Below are 16127 nucleotides of genomic sequence, written 5' to 3' on the forward strand. Positions count from 1 at the left end.
GGAAGTTCTGGGGAGTGAGACGGAGGAGAAAGCCTCCCACTGTCCAGCCCGGAGCCGGGAGGGAGGGCAGAGGGGTGAGCTGTGCTTCCACAGACGCCCGCCTTGCAGACCCAGACCCCCTCCCCCAGGCTGCCGGCCTCGCGAGGGACTTCCACCCCCGCCTCCACCTCGGCTCTGCTCTCTGGGTGGCGGCCTCCTTCCTGCTGGCAGCACTGCCAGGGGTCCCTTGTCCATCACCAGCCAGAGATGCAGAAGCAGGATTCCTGGAATTCCTGAACTCCACCAGGCCATGGAGCTCTGGGGACAACGGCCTCCGTAGATCCTCCTGGGCCTGGGGACTCTTCAAGGCAACCCTCAGCCCAGCCTGCCCGCAGCCATGGGTATCACCCCTCCCCCACGCTCCCCCATCTGCTCAGTATGGAGTCCTCGGAAGCCTCTGCGGGGGTCTGGGGGACCCCTGCAGCCTGGGCCCACCTTCAGGACCTACTCTCTCACTGCAGCTTTCTCAAGCAGATCTGAGAGGGAAGCAGGGCTGGAGCCCGCTTGCCCCATACCTCGCACCCCTCCCCAGGGCACCCCGTGCTCTGCTGAACGACGCCAGCTTCAGGACGCGAATTGGTCCCAGCACAGAGGTTTCAGAGCCGCTTCTGGGTCCTCCCCTCCCCTCCGCAGCCTGCCTCTCCCTCAGCCGGGCTCCAGCAGAGTGGGCAACTGAGACCAGGTCAGGTTGCTGAGCCACTAGGGCCTCAGGAAGGGCTGGGGCCCATAAGGCTGGAAGCTGGGGGGCTGGGGGCCCCTGGGGGAGACGCAGAGCCAGCCAGTCTCCATCTCACCTGCCCAACTGCAAGGCTGTCCCATCTAATTGCCCTGCCTCAGAAAGCCCTGCCACTGGGGACTTCCCTGGTGGTCCAGCAGTTAAGACTCTGTGCTCCCAATGCAGGGGAGCCGGGTCTGATCCCTGGTGGGAGAACTAGATCCCGCGTGCTGCAACTAAAGGCCTGCATGCCGCAACTAAAGACCCGGCACAGCCAAATAAATAGGAAGGAAGGAAGGAAGGAAGGAAGGAAGGAAGGAAGGAAGGAAGGAAGGAAGGAAGGAAAGGAAGGGAGGGAGGAAGGGAGGGAGGGAGGGAGGGAGGGAGGGAGGAAGGAAGGAAGGAAGGAAGGAAGGGAGTCCCGCCGCTGCTCCGCGACGACAAGTCAGAGCACGATTCCCTGCCCAGGCCGCCCAGACCCACCTCTGGCCTCCCCGGGACGCGCTGGCCTTTTGTTTCCACCCCGCGCTGACCCACCTGCTCAAGCCCTTTGCCTTGTTGCGTCTCTTCCACCGCTGAGCTTCTGCTGGTCGTGCTGTCCCCTGAGCCACGTCACTTACTCTTTTCATTACACAGTATACATAATTGCTGTTTCCGGTTTATCGTTATATTTAGTGGTTCCTGTGGCTCTTCACGGAGTTGCCCATCTCATGTTAGTCTCAAGCCAACACACTGTCTGTGGGTCCCAGGGCAGAACCTCCCAAAGGCCCACCTGGAAGACACAGCTGCTGCATCCTGGCATTGTTCAAATCCCAAGGCAGGGTTTGGATGTGTGGCTTCCCCTAGGCCACCATGGTTTCCACTGGACGGTCACTGAGCACTGACATGAGACAGCATGACAGGCTTCCCGGACAACAGTCAGTGGCTTCTTCAGCAGGAGTATCACTAGAGAGCGGTGCCAGGGGTGCCCAGGGCAGGCCCGGAGCTTAGGCCAGGAGGAAACGGAGGTAAATGGAAGCAGGAAAGAAAGTCGCTAAACACAAGGCGGGGGGAGAGAAATGCTGAGGCCAGAGGGAGGGCGAAGCAGGATCCCCGCTGGCACTCGACGTTCAGGATGTCTGGAAGCAGGTGGGCAGCTTGCCAGATTCCCGAGGATCAAGATTTGGGTGCATGGCCCAGGGGTGGGGGCTGGCAAATGAGTCCCATGGGTACCAGGGAAAGGGGAGGAGTAGAAAGGGATCTGGAGTGACCGCCTGTGCTGTCAGCCGGATCCTGGAAAGATCAGGTGGGCGCTCACCAAGCTGGTCTAGTGTCTCAACACCTGAGTCGTTGGTGGTAACAGCGCGTTTCCTCTTGTGTCCTGGAGTCCTGCTGGACAATTCAGCCAACGAACTTTGTGTATAAGAAGAGAGAGAAGGGAGCAAAAACAAGCAAACAAACAAGACCCTGCCCTTATAAAGCCTAAGACCTGGTGGGAAGATGGACAAGTAAACAATTTTAAATAGTGTGAGAAGTAAGGTGAGAGGTGCCTGACCCGGCTGTACTATGAGAGCAGAGGGGAGAGGCAGCTAGGGCAGAGCCTGTGTGTGTGTATGTGTGTGTGCGCGCATGTGCACACGCTCACGCAAGAACACTCCTGTGTACGTGAATGTCAGCTCCCAGATAACAGCAGGCAGGTACCCGGGACTCACTGTGTGCTGGGCAAGGGGTTGCAAGCTCTGCATGAACCAGCCCGCCTAATCCTCCCAACACGATGAGGCCCCACGTGCTCTCCATTTTAAAGACGAGTCAACTAAGGCCCCCAGAGCTCTTAACCAGTTTGCTGTTGGGCTTCTCATTCATACTTCACAGAGATTCTGCAGATGACACGTTATTTCAGTTTTACAGATGAGAAAGTGGATTCCAAACGATTAAGCACTCCACCCAAAGTCACCCAGCTAGTAAGTGAGCTGGGAAACGTGACCAAGCTTGTCCGAATTCAACATCCTGTGCCTCGTCTGCTTTCATCAATAGCGACAAGTGCTCCTCCACCTTTCTGTGTCTTGGTGTTGTGTTTTGTTCTGTTTTTTGGTCACGCCACGCGGCTTAAGGGATCTCCTTTCCCTGACCAGGGATTGAACCCGGGTTACAGCAGTGAAAGCCCGGAATCCTAACCACTAAGCCACCAGAGAACGCCCTGTGCCTTGGTTTTGCCACCCATGAAATAGGAGCAAAGCATCCTAGTCTCAAATGTAAAAAGTGGTCCTAGCCCAGGGCTTCCCTGGTGGCGCAGTGGTTGAGAGTCCGCCTGCCGATGCAGGGGACACGGGTTCGTGCCCCAGTCCGGGAAGATCCCACGTGCCGCGGAGCGGCTGGGCCCGTGAGCCATGGCCGCTGAGCCTGTGCGTCCGGAGCCTGTGCTCCGCAACGGGAGAGGCCACAACAGTGAGAGGCCCGCGTACCACAAGAAAAAAAAAAAAAGTGGTCCTAGCCTGGCAGTCTTTGGAAGATCTACCTCTTTGGGGTGGAGGTAGGGTGAAAAATTTCAAAACTGGCCCTGGCCTTCTAGGACCCTTGCTGGAGAATTGTGGAAAACAGCTTCATTCCTGTCTTAAGCAGATCTGACAAGGCCAGAGGAGAAAGCCTGAAATAGAGCTGGCTGGCCTCACCCTCCGTGGGATCAAGGGTGCTGCTTGTCTAGCTCTGAATAACCCACTCTATGGGGAATATCCTGGGAATTTCCTTATGTGGTAGGGCTGGATGATTTCACTACATCAGATGAACTCTCCTCTCCGTCCCTAATATCAGTGACGAGAAATGGCACAATTTCACTTTCTTCTTAAAAAGAAAATGTAAAAGATATTTAAAGGCATGGAAGGTTATTACAAGGAAAGTGGGAACCAGTTCATCTCCATCTGTACTGAGGTTTGGACAAGAGGGCAGGGATTTTGAATACAGCGACAGGGGTTTAGATTAGACATAAAGAAGAACTTCCTGATGAGGTGGAGGGATGCTGGAATAGCTTATGCCAGGTTCCAGGGAGCAAGCTGTGAATCTATTTAGACCAGTGCTGTCCAAGAGAAATATAATGGAGCCATGCATGCAAGTTTAAATTTTTTAGTTGCCATATTAAGAAAGTAAAATTAAACAGGTGATGTTAATTTTTATAACACATTTTCCCAAAAAAAAAGAAAAAGGGACTTCCCTGGTGGTCCAGTGGTTAAGAAAGACTCTGCGCCACCCATGCGGGGGGCACGGGTTCGATCCCTGGCCAGGGAGCTAAGATCCTGCATGTCACTGCCACACGGCATGGCCAAAACAAAAAACAAAAACAAAACAAGCAAAGAACCAAACAAAACAAAAAGCACGTTTTACTGAACCCAACAGATCCGAAATATTATCAATATAAATAACGTAATCAACATAAAAATAATGAATGAGATATTTCACGTTGCTTTTGGTATTGTTTTCAAAATCCAGTCCGTATTTTACACCTATAGGACATCTCAGTTCAGACCGGCCACATTGCCACTGCTCAATGACCATGTGTGGCCAGTAGCCATGGCATCAGTCAGCACGTCAGGAATCACTGATGACTGACACCCCATGGCAGATATGAGATGTAGTCTGGTTTTACCTCAAGGCAGAAGGTTCTCCAGAAGACCTGAGGGCCTATGAGGGTGAAGGCCAAGATAGCGGTATCTCCTGGAGCCCTCTCAGCCTTCCTCGTTGCTGGAAACACAAAGACCCATCGCCCTCTGCCAGTTCCGAGAACCCACTAGGCAGGGCTCTGGGTTCCCTTTCAGTAGAGGAGCCCCTGACCCCCTGTCAGATGCAGGCTTTGGTGACTTGGTAACGCCAGTGAGTTAACGCTGTCCGGGAGAGCAAGGAAAAGGGTTCCGTCCTGGGTGGGTGAGTAGCTCTGCTCTTTCCACGTCTTGCTGGTGTGAATGACTAGTCATGGGGTGCGGGGGAGCCGGGCCGGACAGGGGGGATGGAGATCTACCCCGTCTGGGGTACAGTGTGGGAACGTCAGCCCAGGCCCAGGCTAGCCCATCTTGCCCCCGTCCGCGGCATCTCCTCCAGGTACCAGCATGGCCCTCCACCTCACCTTGTTCTCATCCTGCACGATGTCATCTGTCCCCTCCCCCGGCACTGCTCTCCCCTGCTCTGTCCCCCGGCACTCAGCACTACCCAACATCATAAATGGTCTAGAGTCTGCCTTTCTGTTTTGGATGTGAACTCCATGGGGGCAGGGGCTCCGTCCGACTCCCCACTGTACCCCCAGGGCCTCGCTCAGTGCCTGACACACACAGTAGGGGCTCCAAAAATATTTTTTGACTGAGTGAAAGGAAAACTTGTTATAATTCAGAGGAGGACCAAAGCAGCGAGGGAGCCGTATCCCACACTTCCATTTTTTTCTCACAAAATTTCTCACTTTGGATCCATTCTCTTCAACATGGACGTGAACCGCAAGATGAAATAAATGAGAAAAGTTACAGATATTTCCCAAGCGTCTCGGAAAGGAAAACCTCCAGTCCTTCTCGTCCTAAGAATGCAGATGGTTTAATCTTCCTGAATACTGTCCTGGGGAGTTTTCTCCCTGCGTTTCACGATCAGAGCTCAGTGTAGTTATTCCTTGTGAACGAATCGGTTTGTTGAACTACACAACGGTTAGGTTAGAAAACGATGAGGGGAAGGAAGAGAGGTGAGTTATTGGCAAAGACACAGACAGTCCAGCCGAGGATGTAAATGGGCCACAAAACATTCCCAGGCATTCTGACAAAGAAGAGGTCAGAGCTCTGTATTGCCAGAACGTTCCCCTCGCAAGAGCTCCCTGCAACCTGGGGGAAAGCACAGATTAACAAAGGAAGCAGCCAAGGAACACAAAAAGCAAGAGTCTCCTTACCCCTGAGCGTGTGGGATGATGAGACAGCAAGCGAGACAATATTAGTCTGAGTCACAGACACGGGGACCAGCTGGGCCTCTTCTGCAGCTGCGTTCCAGAGGATGGCATTTCCTGAGCACGGCTGGTTCCCAGGCCTTCTCAAACCCACTGGAAAAGAGGTGATGCTGTCCCCAAGCTCACCCCATCCAAACCGCAAACACCCAGGTCTCCCTTCTACACCGCAGGAGCACCTGCTCTCCCCTTGGGTGCAGTCCACGTGCTGGGACACCCATCCAGGTGGTCAGCCCGGCCCGAGGCAACGTGGCTAAGGGCCCAAGAGTTGCCTCATTCTTGTTCACCGACAGCGGCACTCCTCCAGAGAGTGCATTAATAAAGGACTCTTGAAGATCTTGAAGACTTTTCAAACCCAAGGAATGGCTGGCTGAGAATAAGGTTGGAGGAGATGCCTTTGGGCATGGGGCCTGCCCGGCATCCTGGTACGCAGGGCACTGGCTGATCGGTCCACGCACGTGGTTAATCCTACTGAAACAACCAGGGAACCCAGTACATGGCAGTGGGTCCTCTTCGACCTCTATCCCAGGCAAATATGCAGGTAATAGGTGTCAAGGCACAGGGGTGGAAGGCAGCTGGAATATTCCACTGAAACTGACTCTAAAGGAAGCCAGGACCAGGGGGTGCTGAGCTCGGTCAGTGGAATCACACTAGTGTTTGGTTTTCAGTCCACGTTTACCTTCTACATCGTGCTCTCGCTTCGGCATAACGGAGACCGAGCAGGACTCGGGAGACAGAACCGGAGGCTTTGATTCCTAGCTCTGCCACCCGACACCTGAATCTGGGGCGAGTTTTCTAAGTCTTGGGGTATTCGCTTCCTGGGGCCGCTGTAAGAAACCACCGCAACCTTGGCTGCTTAAACAAGACAGATGTGTTGTCTCACAGCTCCGGAAGCTGGAAGCCCAAGATCACGGTGAGGGCCGTGAGGGCAGGATCTGTTCCAGGCCTCTCTCCCGGCTGCTGGTGGCTTGCTGGTGACCTCTGACCTTCCTCGTCTTGAGAGGCACGGCCCCATCTTCAGCTTTCATGCTCACATGCTACTCTTCCTGCGTGCATCTCTCTCTGGGTCCAGATTTCCCCTTTTAATAGGGACACAGTCGTGCTGGAGTAGGGCTACCCTGATGACCTCATCTTAACTTGATTATCTCTGTAAAGACCCCATGTCCAGATAAGGTCACATTCTGAGGTCCTGGTGGTTGGGACGTTAACATATGAATTTGGGGGGACCACAACTGAACCCCTACCACTTAGCTAGTTTCCTCTTCTGTAAATAGGGATCATAATACAGTTGCAGTGGTTGTAAAATGCCTCAAGAAGGCATGGGGTCCGCAGGAGGCCAGTGGATGTCTGCCTTGTCTGACTGAATGTGCAGGGGCCTCCGAGCCTCCTGGATCAGACCACGCCCCGGGGAGCAGGGCTCAGGTCAGGACTCACCCTGTGAGTGTCCAACACATGTCAGCAGAACCGTGGCCAGTGCTCGCTGATGATGGTGAAGACGAAAGGCTGGAGTGGAAAATCTGATGGCAGACATGCCAGGGCTATGAAAATCTGATACCGAGTGTTGGCGAGGACATGGGGCTGAGGACCCCTGGACGCTGCTGCTGGAGTGCACATTAGTACAAACACTTCACAGGGCAAGTTGTGTTGAAAGGAAGAAGGTGCATACCCGATGCCCCAGCAATCCCACTCCTAGGTATACACTCTCGAGGAATGCTTACACGTGCGCCCCAGGAGATGGGTGCCAAAATGTTCACAGCAGCATTGTCTGTAAGAACAAAGCATGAAAAAGAACCCAAATTTCCTAACTGTGTTGTATTCACTGGAGAAATACTATATTGCATCAAAGTGAACTAACTCGAGCTATGCGTAGCTCACGGGTGAATCTCACTAACAAAATATTGAGCAAAAAAGAGCAAATTGCAGGAGAACCTCTACAATGGGGCATGCAAGACGAAACGACACACTGCATAGAATACACACATATGTATGTGCATAAAGAGAGGTATGAGGGAATTCTCTGGCGGTCCAGTGGTTAGGACTCTGAACTCTCACTGCTGAGGGCGCGGGGTCCATCCCTGGCTGGGGAACTGAAATCCCACAAGCCAAGCGGTGAGGCCAAAAAGAAAAAAAAAAAAAAAGAAAAAGATGTGAGAAATACCAGATTCAGGAGGGGATGTTAGCTGGGGAGGAGGGGTCCACAAGGAGCTTCAGTTATATTTGTAGCAGTTTTTTTTTTCTTTTCTAATGAAAAGAGAAAAAAAAGTTATAACTTTCTGCATGCTTGAATTATAACTTTTTAAAAAGGAGCCAGGACTCAATGAGCCTTACGTAAAGGAGAGGAGGAAGCTGGGGCCCTAACTGCGGGGAGATTCAGAGCTGTTCTTAGCCAGCCCTGGAAGCCAGAACCCAGCGTAAAGAAGCAAAGGATGCTGAAAGGTTGAGGCCCAGGAAGGGAGGAGGCTCCTGCTGAGAGGGAGGAGAGGAGCGGGGACACTGTGATGCTGCCCCTCTCTGTTCTGAACCTAGTGTTGGCCTGTGTCCCAGCCCCGGGGCTGCGGAGAACCCCAGGTGGAGAGCACGGCGGGGCAGCCCAGGAGACACGCGCACAGAGATATGCGCCCTGCATCCCACACACGCCCCGAGCACGCGGGCTGCCACCGCCGCACACTGACACACACTCCCTCTCTAACAACCTGGCACGGACACCTTGACAGTTTACAGCACAGATACACCCACCCTCTCAGCCACACACACACACACACACACACACACACACACACGCACTCCGCGGCCGCCCACTCCGGCCAGGACCCAGGGGCTGGCGAGGCTGCAGAGCCTACCAGCTGCAGCCCTGCCAGCGCCCCCTCTCCTCCAGGGCTGGGTTTTTCCAGCCGGAGCCCCGCTCCCTCTACTGCAAGCTCTGGAAATTGGTGTCTGACGTCGCCGCTCCTGCACGTTATTTATTTACTTCCTCTTTTCTTCCCTCCGCTGAGGCCCTCCGGTTGGGAGAGCTGCAGGCAGAAAGCTGCCGGGTGGAGGAAGCAGAGAGGACGGTGGGCAAGACCGCTCAGGAGCCCCCGGCCTGCCCGCGGGGGTCATGAGCGTCCGGCCGGACGCCCCGAGGGAGGAGGGAGATGCCGGGGACAGGGGACAGGAGGCAGAGCTGCGGGGCCGAGCCAGCAGCCGGCAGCGCCAGCGCAGACAGGCCACCCGGTTCCTGCACAAGGACTCGGCCGACCTGCTCCCCCTGGACGGCCTCAAGAGGCTCGGCACCTCCAAAGACTGGGTGAGGCTGCCCTCCCCCCTCCCCACCCCCGGGGGGCCGGGGTCCCTTCTCTCCTCTGCCGGAGGGTGCAGACCCCAGCCTCCAGCTGCCCCTCCCTGCCCGCGGGGAGGGGAGAGGCAGCCCTGACCTGTGGGTTCACCTTGACCGTTCCCGGCTCTTCACTGGCGTGTTCCCACGGCTTGGTGGCTCTGGGGGACCCTATCTATTGCTCAGCTTCCCCAAAGAGCCCCAGGCTTGTCTTAGGGGGGCAGAGAGGAGCACTTGTTAGAGCAGAGGTTTGTGGGGCCCGGGAGCCCCTGGAGCAGTCGTTTGCCGCTGGGCCCGGCGGGTTCAAGGTCGCGATTCCCTCCTCTGCCTACGCCACAGGTCCCCTCACACTGGGACTGGACCTTCGGTGCCCCCCGCCCCACCCTCGCCAGAACACCAGGGCTTCCCGCGGCTTTTGCCTGGGCGTCGGGCTCCTGAGGGCCCCCTTGCTCCCTGCAGGTGCAGTGGCCCTTCCAGCCTCCTTTCCTTCCACCCCCCTGCAGCAGCGTGGCCTCCCAAGGGAACGGGGTCAGGGAGCGACACCGAGGGGTGGGTGAGTCAGGGGACAGCTGCATATACTCACTCCCCTCTGACAGAGGGAGGGGCCGAGAGAGTGGCCTTCCTCGGAGCCGGGATGCTTGGGTTCAGATCCTGGTTCTGGCACTTAGCAACTCAGCCAAGTCTCTTTATGTCTCTGAGCCTCAGTTTCTTCATATGTTACATGAGGATCAAATTAACAGGATGTACCTCACAGGGATGTAAGAGTTACATGAGCTAATACCTGTGAAGGACTTAGCAGAGTGCCTGGGTAATTGGGAGCTCTGCCTAAAGGCTGTTGTCCCTCCAGCTACTCTTACTGTTCCATTTAGCCTGAGAGAGAAAGTAAGACCCACAAGGTCCGGAGAAGATGCCATGGCTCCGGCCTCCGGCTCACAGAGGACGAGAGGGCTTCTGTAGAAAGGCTGCGGTACTCTGTCCTCTCTCATCTCTTGGGCAGGGAGTCTGAGAGGAGAGACTCCTGCAACCTGAGGTGTATGGGGCCATTTCCAGGCTACTCTGGCAGCCCCTTCTCCCCGGAAACCTGGAGCCAGATGCAGCCCCTCACTGCATTTCCTGAAAGAGCCCTACCTTTCCACATTCCTCCCAGCCAAATGTTTACCCTCCAGGAGCCCGGCCCAGCAGCGCCACAAGGGGAAAGGCGACCAGACTGAGACTTCAATTCAGAGAACCTCCTTGCAAAGAGCCAGCAGAGCTGAGACACAGAGGGAGCAGGGAAGCAGGCTCTTTGGCTCTCAGTGGCTAGGAAATCACAGCCTCTGCCCTCTGCGGCCCATCCCTCATCTGTTCGGCCCTGGCGAAGAGGCTCTATTGACACTGCCGCCCCAGCGTGGCAGGTCCAGCCTTCTGCCCTCAGGACCTCCCGGACCGACACGGAGCAGTTACCTTGCATGGCTTTGGGAGTGAAGACACAGCATTTGGGGGCCTGAGCCTGCATCCCTCGTGGGACAGGTGGGAGGAGAGCTGGAAGCCACAGAGCTGCCCTTCCCAGCCGCTCCCAGAGCTCGCTGCTGCCCTTTTCCCAGAGCTAGGTCTCCTGCTGGCAGCCTGTTGGCGGGAGCAGCCTCAAGGGCCTCATTAAGCGAAGGGTAGGAAAACAATCCCAGGCTCCCAAGGAGAGAGGGCAGGTGGGGAAGCAAGTGTGGAGCCCGGAGGGACACAGTCATTTCCCGGTGAGCATTTAGGGAATGCCTACTGTATGCTGAGCTGAGCCCTGTGATGCAAAGAGGAATGAGATACAGACCTGACCTCAAGGGCAGATAACAGCTTTGAGACGCGTGACAAAGGGGGCCATGGGACAGGACGCTGCCCCTGCCTGGTGTGTGGAGGGAAGAGTGGGAAGAAGTCAGGCAGGGCTTCTTGGAGGAGGTGGACCCTGCGTGAATTACAGCATGCCCTTGGAACCCCAGACATAAAATAAAAGCCTCTGTCCAAATAAAGAGTAGTTCCTGAGCCAGTGGCCCAGTCTGGCCTAGAGAAGGGTGAGCAGAGGAGTTTCAGAAGGAGGGGCGTGCAGGAGCAGAGGCATGGAGGTTACGGGCAGCCTGGTCCAGGTGGCCAGAGGGGGCGCTGGGGCCGATGAGCACAGCGGGGTGGGGGGTGGGGGGAGATGAGGCAGTGGCCGGGTCACCTGGGCTGTCACCGCCACGTAAGCACGGCGGGGAGGGGAGGGCTCTGATGGATTTTAGGCAGGGGAGTGACAGGCTTAGTTTGACATGTCGCTTTGTGCTTCTCAAACCTTACTGTGCACACAGGTCATCTGGGCATCTTGTTAAAACAAGGCTCCAGTTCAGTAGGTCCCGATTCTGCACTTCTAGGAGCTTTCTAGTGGTGGTAAAGCTGCTGATCTGAGGACGGCACTTGGAGTAGCAAGAGTTTCAGAGACTCCCAGGCTTTGAGCAGGTGGATTTGAGAGACACGTCCTTACGGACTTAGGGAGGCGTCCCAGGGACTCAGGAGAGCCGTGCTGAGGTGTGAACGAAGCAGTAACAGAAAGAGAGGTGGACCGTGAATACAGGAGGCGAAGCTGGCAGAATCTAGACGTGACTGGACGTGGCGGGGTGGCTTCAGGTGAAGGACAGTGAGGATGACGCCCAGCTTCCTAGGCTGTTTGTTTGGCCACGCCTCACAGCTTGCAGGATCTTAGACCACTGACCAGGGATGGGACCTGGGCCCCGGCAGTGAGAGCACCAAGTCTTAGCCACTGGACCACCAGCGAACTCCCCCAGCTTCCTAGTTTAGATTTGGACTTTTTTCTTTTTTGTTTGTTCTTGCTACTTTGACTTCTTTTCATCACACCATCAACTCTGGGATCTGCGTCCCACAGAAGGATGAGGTCAGAGGAAGAAAAAAAGAAAAAGTGTCCCCAAGAATATGTGTTGTAGACTTGAGACAGAATTCCCCCCCAGCATCACGCGAGTGCCTGAAATGTCCCGTCCGTCTAACCGAGGAGAGACCCTTCCCCCCTCCTCATCTCTCCATTACTGAGCAATACACTGGGGTCCTGGAGAACGGCATGATTTGATACTGGGACTAGCTCTGCTCTAATGATCTGACTGCTGGGATCCTTGGGGAAGCTCTCACCCCTTCTCACTCCCAGGAGACTCAGGAGCGGGGTGGGGCTGGGGAGAACGGCCTGGGATTTGTAAAGTGAGGGAACTGAGCATCTGCACGTTTTGTGATGGAAGCAGCAACCGCACAACGTGATCCAGAGGCGTCTGGTGGAGGGGAACCCGAGCCGGCCTCAGGGGGAGCACCCCTTGGTGCAGGCCGCGATCCACGGCCAGGAGACCAGGAGGAAGACCAGCAAGACAGAGAGGCCAGCTCTTCTGGTCAACTGCAAGGTGAGACCCCCCTCCCGGGCCTGCTCCCCTCACCCACTCTCCCTTCTGCCCCAGTGGTGAGGGAGGGATGGGGGAGCCCTCTTCCCAGGCTGGGCCATAGACTGGGATCCTCCATGTCCTTTGCTTCCCGCCCCTCGCCGCCCCGTCTTTCCGAGGTGTACACGACTCCCTTTCCTTGAGCAAAGTATCACCTTTAAATGTGAGTGTGCTCCACACACACACGGTGCGCACGTGTGGGTAACGCAGCTCTCCCGCGAAAGCGCACGTGCTCCGGATCACAGCCTTGTCATCCCCAGAGCCAACGCCGAGCCGTTCCTTCCCTTCCGCCCATCCTTGCTCCATGCTTCCTCTGCCTGTCATCCTAGGTCCACGTTCTCCGATCCTTCCAGCCTCAGCTGTCACTGCCTCCGGGAAAGCCCCCCTGACTTTCCCGATGGAAGAGCCTTTCCTCCGGCTCAACATCTAAGGCTCTAGACTCACAACCCACAGCCTTAACACTCTCCGTGCACTGGTGCCCCTCCACTCTCCTGTATCCTGGGGCGCAGCCTCCCCTGCTGCCCCTTCCACGTGCCCACGCACAGCAGACCTCAGCAAACCGTGTGGAAGGAGAAAACAATATGTTTTGCGGTATCCAAGTGCAAACCCAAACGTCTGTTTTTATCTAAAAGGAAGCGACCTTGTCTTCCTTCGCCTGCAGTGGCGAATCTGATCCCCACATCTAATTTCCTAACCAGGTATCCCTCCTCATCCCCACCCCCGATTCCTCTAACGGGAGGCCCTCGGCACCACTGTCAACAAGCACAGGCACAGACCTACACTTCGGGGCGAATCCTCCCCAAAGTACACTCTCACCGCCTGCGGCTTGACTTCCTTTCTTGATTCCGTATCTGACCCATTTCTGCTCAACTGTATGAGTCCCATAAAAAACACCCTTAACTCACTTTTTGTGGGCCGGAGGCCGCACTCAGCGGCTTGTGGGATGTCAGTTCCCCGACCAGGGATTGAACCCGTGCCCTTGGCAGTGAAAGCATGGAGTCCTAACCACTGGACCGCCAGGGAATTCCCAGCCCTTCGCTCATTTCTGAAAGGGACCCATCAGGGGCTGGGAAAGGTGACAGAACCAGTCTCAACCCTTTCTCCCCCCTACCCCCTGGGGACTCACGGAGTCCCCTCCCCTCCCCCTTTTCTCAGTGCCAGGACCAGGTTCTTCAGGTGGCCGTGGACACGGGCACCCACTACAATCAGATCTCCGCTGGATGCCTCAGCCGCCTGGGGTAAGACGGGGGCCCAAAAGAATGGGTAGGGAGGGGGCTTCTTCTTGGGGTGATGAAAATATTCTGAAATTAGTGATGGTTGCAGAACTCTGTTGTCTACTTTATTTTTATTTATTTATTTTTGGCTGCGTTGGGTCTTCGTTGCTGCGTGTGGGCTGTTTCTATTTGCGGGGGCTACTCTTCGTTGTGGTGCGCGGGCTTCTCATTGCGGTGGCTTCTCTTGTTGCAGAGCACGGGCTGTAGGCGTGCGGGCTTCAGTAGTTGTGGCACGTGGGCTCAGTAGCTGTGGCTTGTGGGCTCTAGAGCGCAGGCTCAGTAGTTGTGGCGCACGGGCTTAGTTGCTCCGCGGCGTGTGGGATCTTCCCAGTCCAGGGCTCAAACCCATGTCCCCTGCATTGGCAGGCGGATTCTTAACCACTGCGCCACCAGGGAAGTCCCTCTGTTGTCTACTTTAAAAGGGTGACTTTTGGGAGTTCCCTGCTGGTCTAGTGGTTAGGATTCAGAGCGTTCACTGCCGTGTCCTAGGTTCAATCCCTGGTCCAGGAACTGAGATCCCACAGGCCACGTGGCACAGACAAAAAAGAAGAAAAAGGGTGTCTTTCACAGTATATGAACTGTATGTCAATAAAGCTGTTACTTTTTAAAAAAAAATTATTTTAATTTATTTATTTTTGGCTGTGTTGGGTCTTTGTTGCTGCGCACAGGCTTTCTCTAGTTGCGGCAAGGGCTACTCTTCATTGCAGTGTGCGGGCTTCTCATTGCGGTGGCTTCTTTTGTTGCAGAACACAGGCTCTAGGCACGTGGGCTTCAGTAGTTGTGGCTCGTGGGCTCTAGAGCGCAGGCTCAGTAGCTGTTGCACACGGGCTTAGTTGCTCCACGGCATGTGGGATCCTCCCAGACCAGGGCTTGAACCCGTGTCCCCTGCATTGGCACGTGGATTCTTAATCACTGCACCACCAGGGAAGTCCCAAGCTGTTACTTCTTTGAAAAGAGGTGACAGGGGCTCTGGCAGAGAAAACAGGATTTAGACCCCACGTGGGTCCAGGGTTGGCTGAGAACCCAAAGCGTGGCGGGGAGGGACACTAGCGGACTAGCGGCATGGGGGGCTGTGGTGGCCATAAGCCTTGCTTCCCAACCACAGGTTAGGGAAGAGGGTCCTAAAAGCCCCATCTGGGGACCTGGCGCCTGGGTCCCCAGCCCAGGTGGAGCAGCTGGAACTACAGCTGGGCCAGGCAACTGTGGCGTGCTCGGCCCAGGTGGTAGGTAAGTCCCCTCTCCGTCAGCATCCCCGCGTCTCTGCTCTTGCAGCTCTCCCTCCTGGGCGGGGCGAAGGCAGAGCCTGTCAGCTCCTGCCAGCACAGACAAGGTACCCCCAAAGATGCTCTGATTATCCCCAAGGTTCTCTGGCCTCGGGTGGTGGGGGGAGCAGAGAAGGGGCGAGTGCTGACAGGAGGACAGCAGCATTCTCAAACGGTTCCCGCAGATGTGGAGAGTCCTGAACTCTGCCTTGGCCTGCAGACTCTGCTCTCTCTCAAGGTAAGGAGGATGCTCGTGCTGACACCCACACCCAGGGCCTGACCCCGAGCGCTGGGAAAAAGAAGTAGGGGGCACGGGTGTGGAAGCATGGGCCAGGCTCCGATGAGACGGACTTGGAGATGTGGAATTTCACCCTCGATGCTTAGAGGTTCCTTATTTGTGAAAAATATGGAGAACTGGGTCCCTCCATGATAGCGGTCCAGGTGAATGGAAACAGGGAGGAGAAAAGAGCAGGGTGCTGTGGGAAGGCGGAGGGGAACAAAGCAGCGCGGCTGGGAGAGGGGTTACCTGCCCAGGTGAGCTCACCGTCCCCCAACCCCACAGTGCTGCATTGACCTGGAGCATCGCGTGCTGCGGCTGAAAGCCCCCCTCCCTGAGCTGCCCTTCCTGCCTTTGCACCAAGAGCCGGACCAGTGACCGCTGCCCCAGATGGTCCCCAGGGGAAAGCTCCTTGCCTGAAGGGAAGAGCCATGGGGGGATGGGGCATGACTAGAGCCAGGTAGCTGGGACAGCTGGGGCTGTCCCTCTTGTCACCACCTTGGCCCCTTTCCCGTTTCCCAGTCGGCCACACTCCTCTGCTTCTCAGCACCTGCCCCATCCCCCAGGAGGAATGTTCCCTGGAGAGGGCCCGCGATCTCAGGGTGCTGGTTTCCCCGTCCTCTCTCATCCCCGCTGTCCCAAGAAGAGCAGAGCTAAGTCAGGACTGCAGAAAAGGACATCAGCAGAGCGGGGTCCTGGCTGGGCCCCTGGCACAGCATGGGGTGGCCCGAGTCCAAGGCTACAGCCTGCTGCTGGCCCCTGCCTGCCCCGTCCACCCCGCACACCGTCGAGGCCTTGACTCCGCGTGGCTCGCCTCACAACTAGCCTGCCCCCCTCCCCGGCCCGGGCCCCTGGCCCTGCTGTGTCCACT

At 56.2% G+C, this 16127-nt stretch overlaps 1 protein-coding gene across 1 annotated transcript; it reads left to right on the forward strand.

Annotated features, from left to right (window-relative positions):
- Positions 1-8790: 8790 nt before the first annotated feature.
- On the forward strand, positions 8791-16078 carry NRIP2 (nuclear receptor interacting protein 2; the record flags this gene model as incomplete). The annotated part of the gene is made up of 6 exons (XM_079937086.1): positions 8791-8979; positions 12255-12407; positions 13599-13681; positions 14823-14944; positions 15165-15217; positions 15542-16078. 6 exons carry the CDS (start codon positions 8791-8793, stop codon positions 15632-15634), a joined length of 693 nt encoding a protein of 230 aa, XP_079793212.1. The 3' UTR covers positions 15635-16078.
- Positions 16079-16127: the final 49 nt, after the last annotated feature.

The sequence above is a fragment of the Stenella coeruleoalba genome, assembly GCF_951394435.1.
Source record: "Stenella coeruleoalba genome assembly, chromosome: 11".
NCBI classification, from domain to species: domain Eukaryota; kingdom Metazoa; phylum Chordata; class Mammalia; order Artiodactyla; family Delphinidae; genus Stenella; species Stenella coeruleoalba.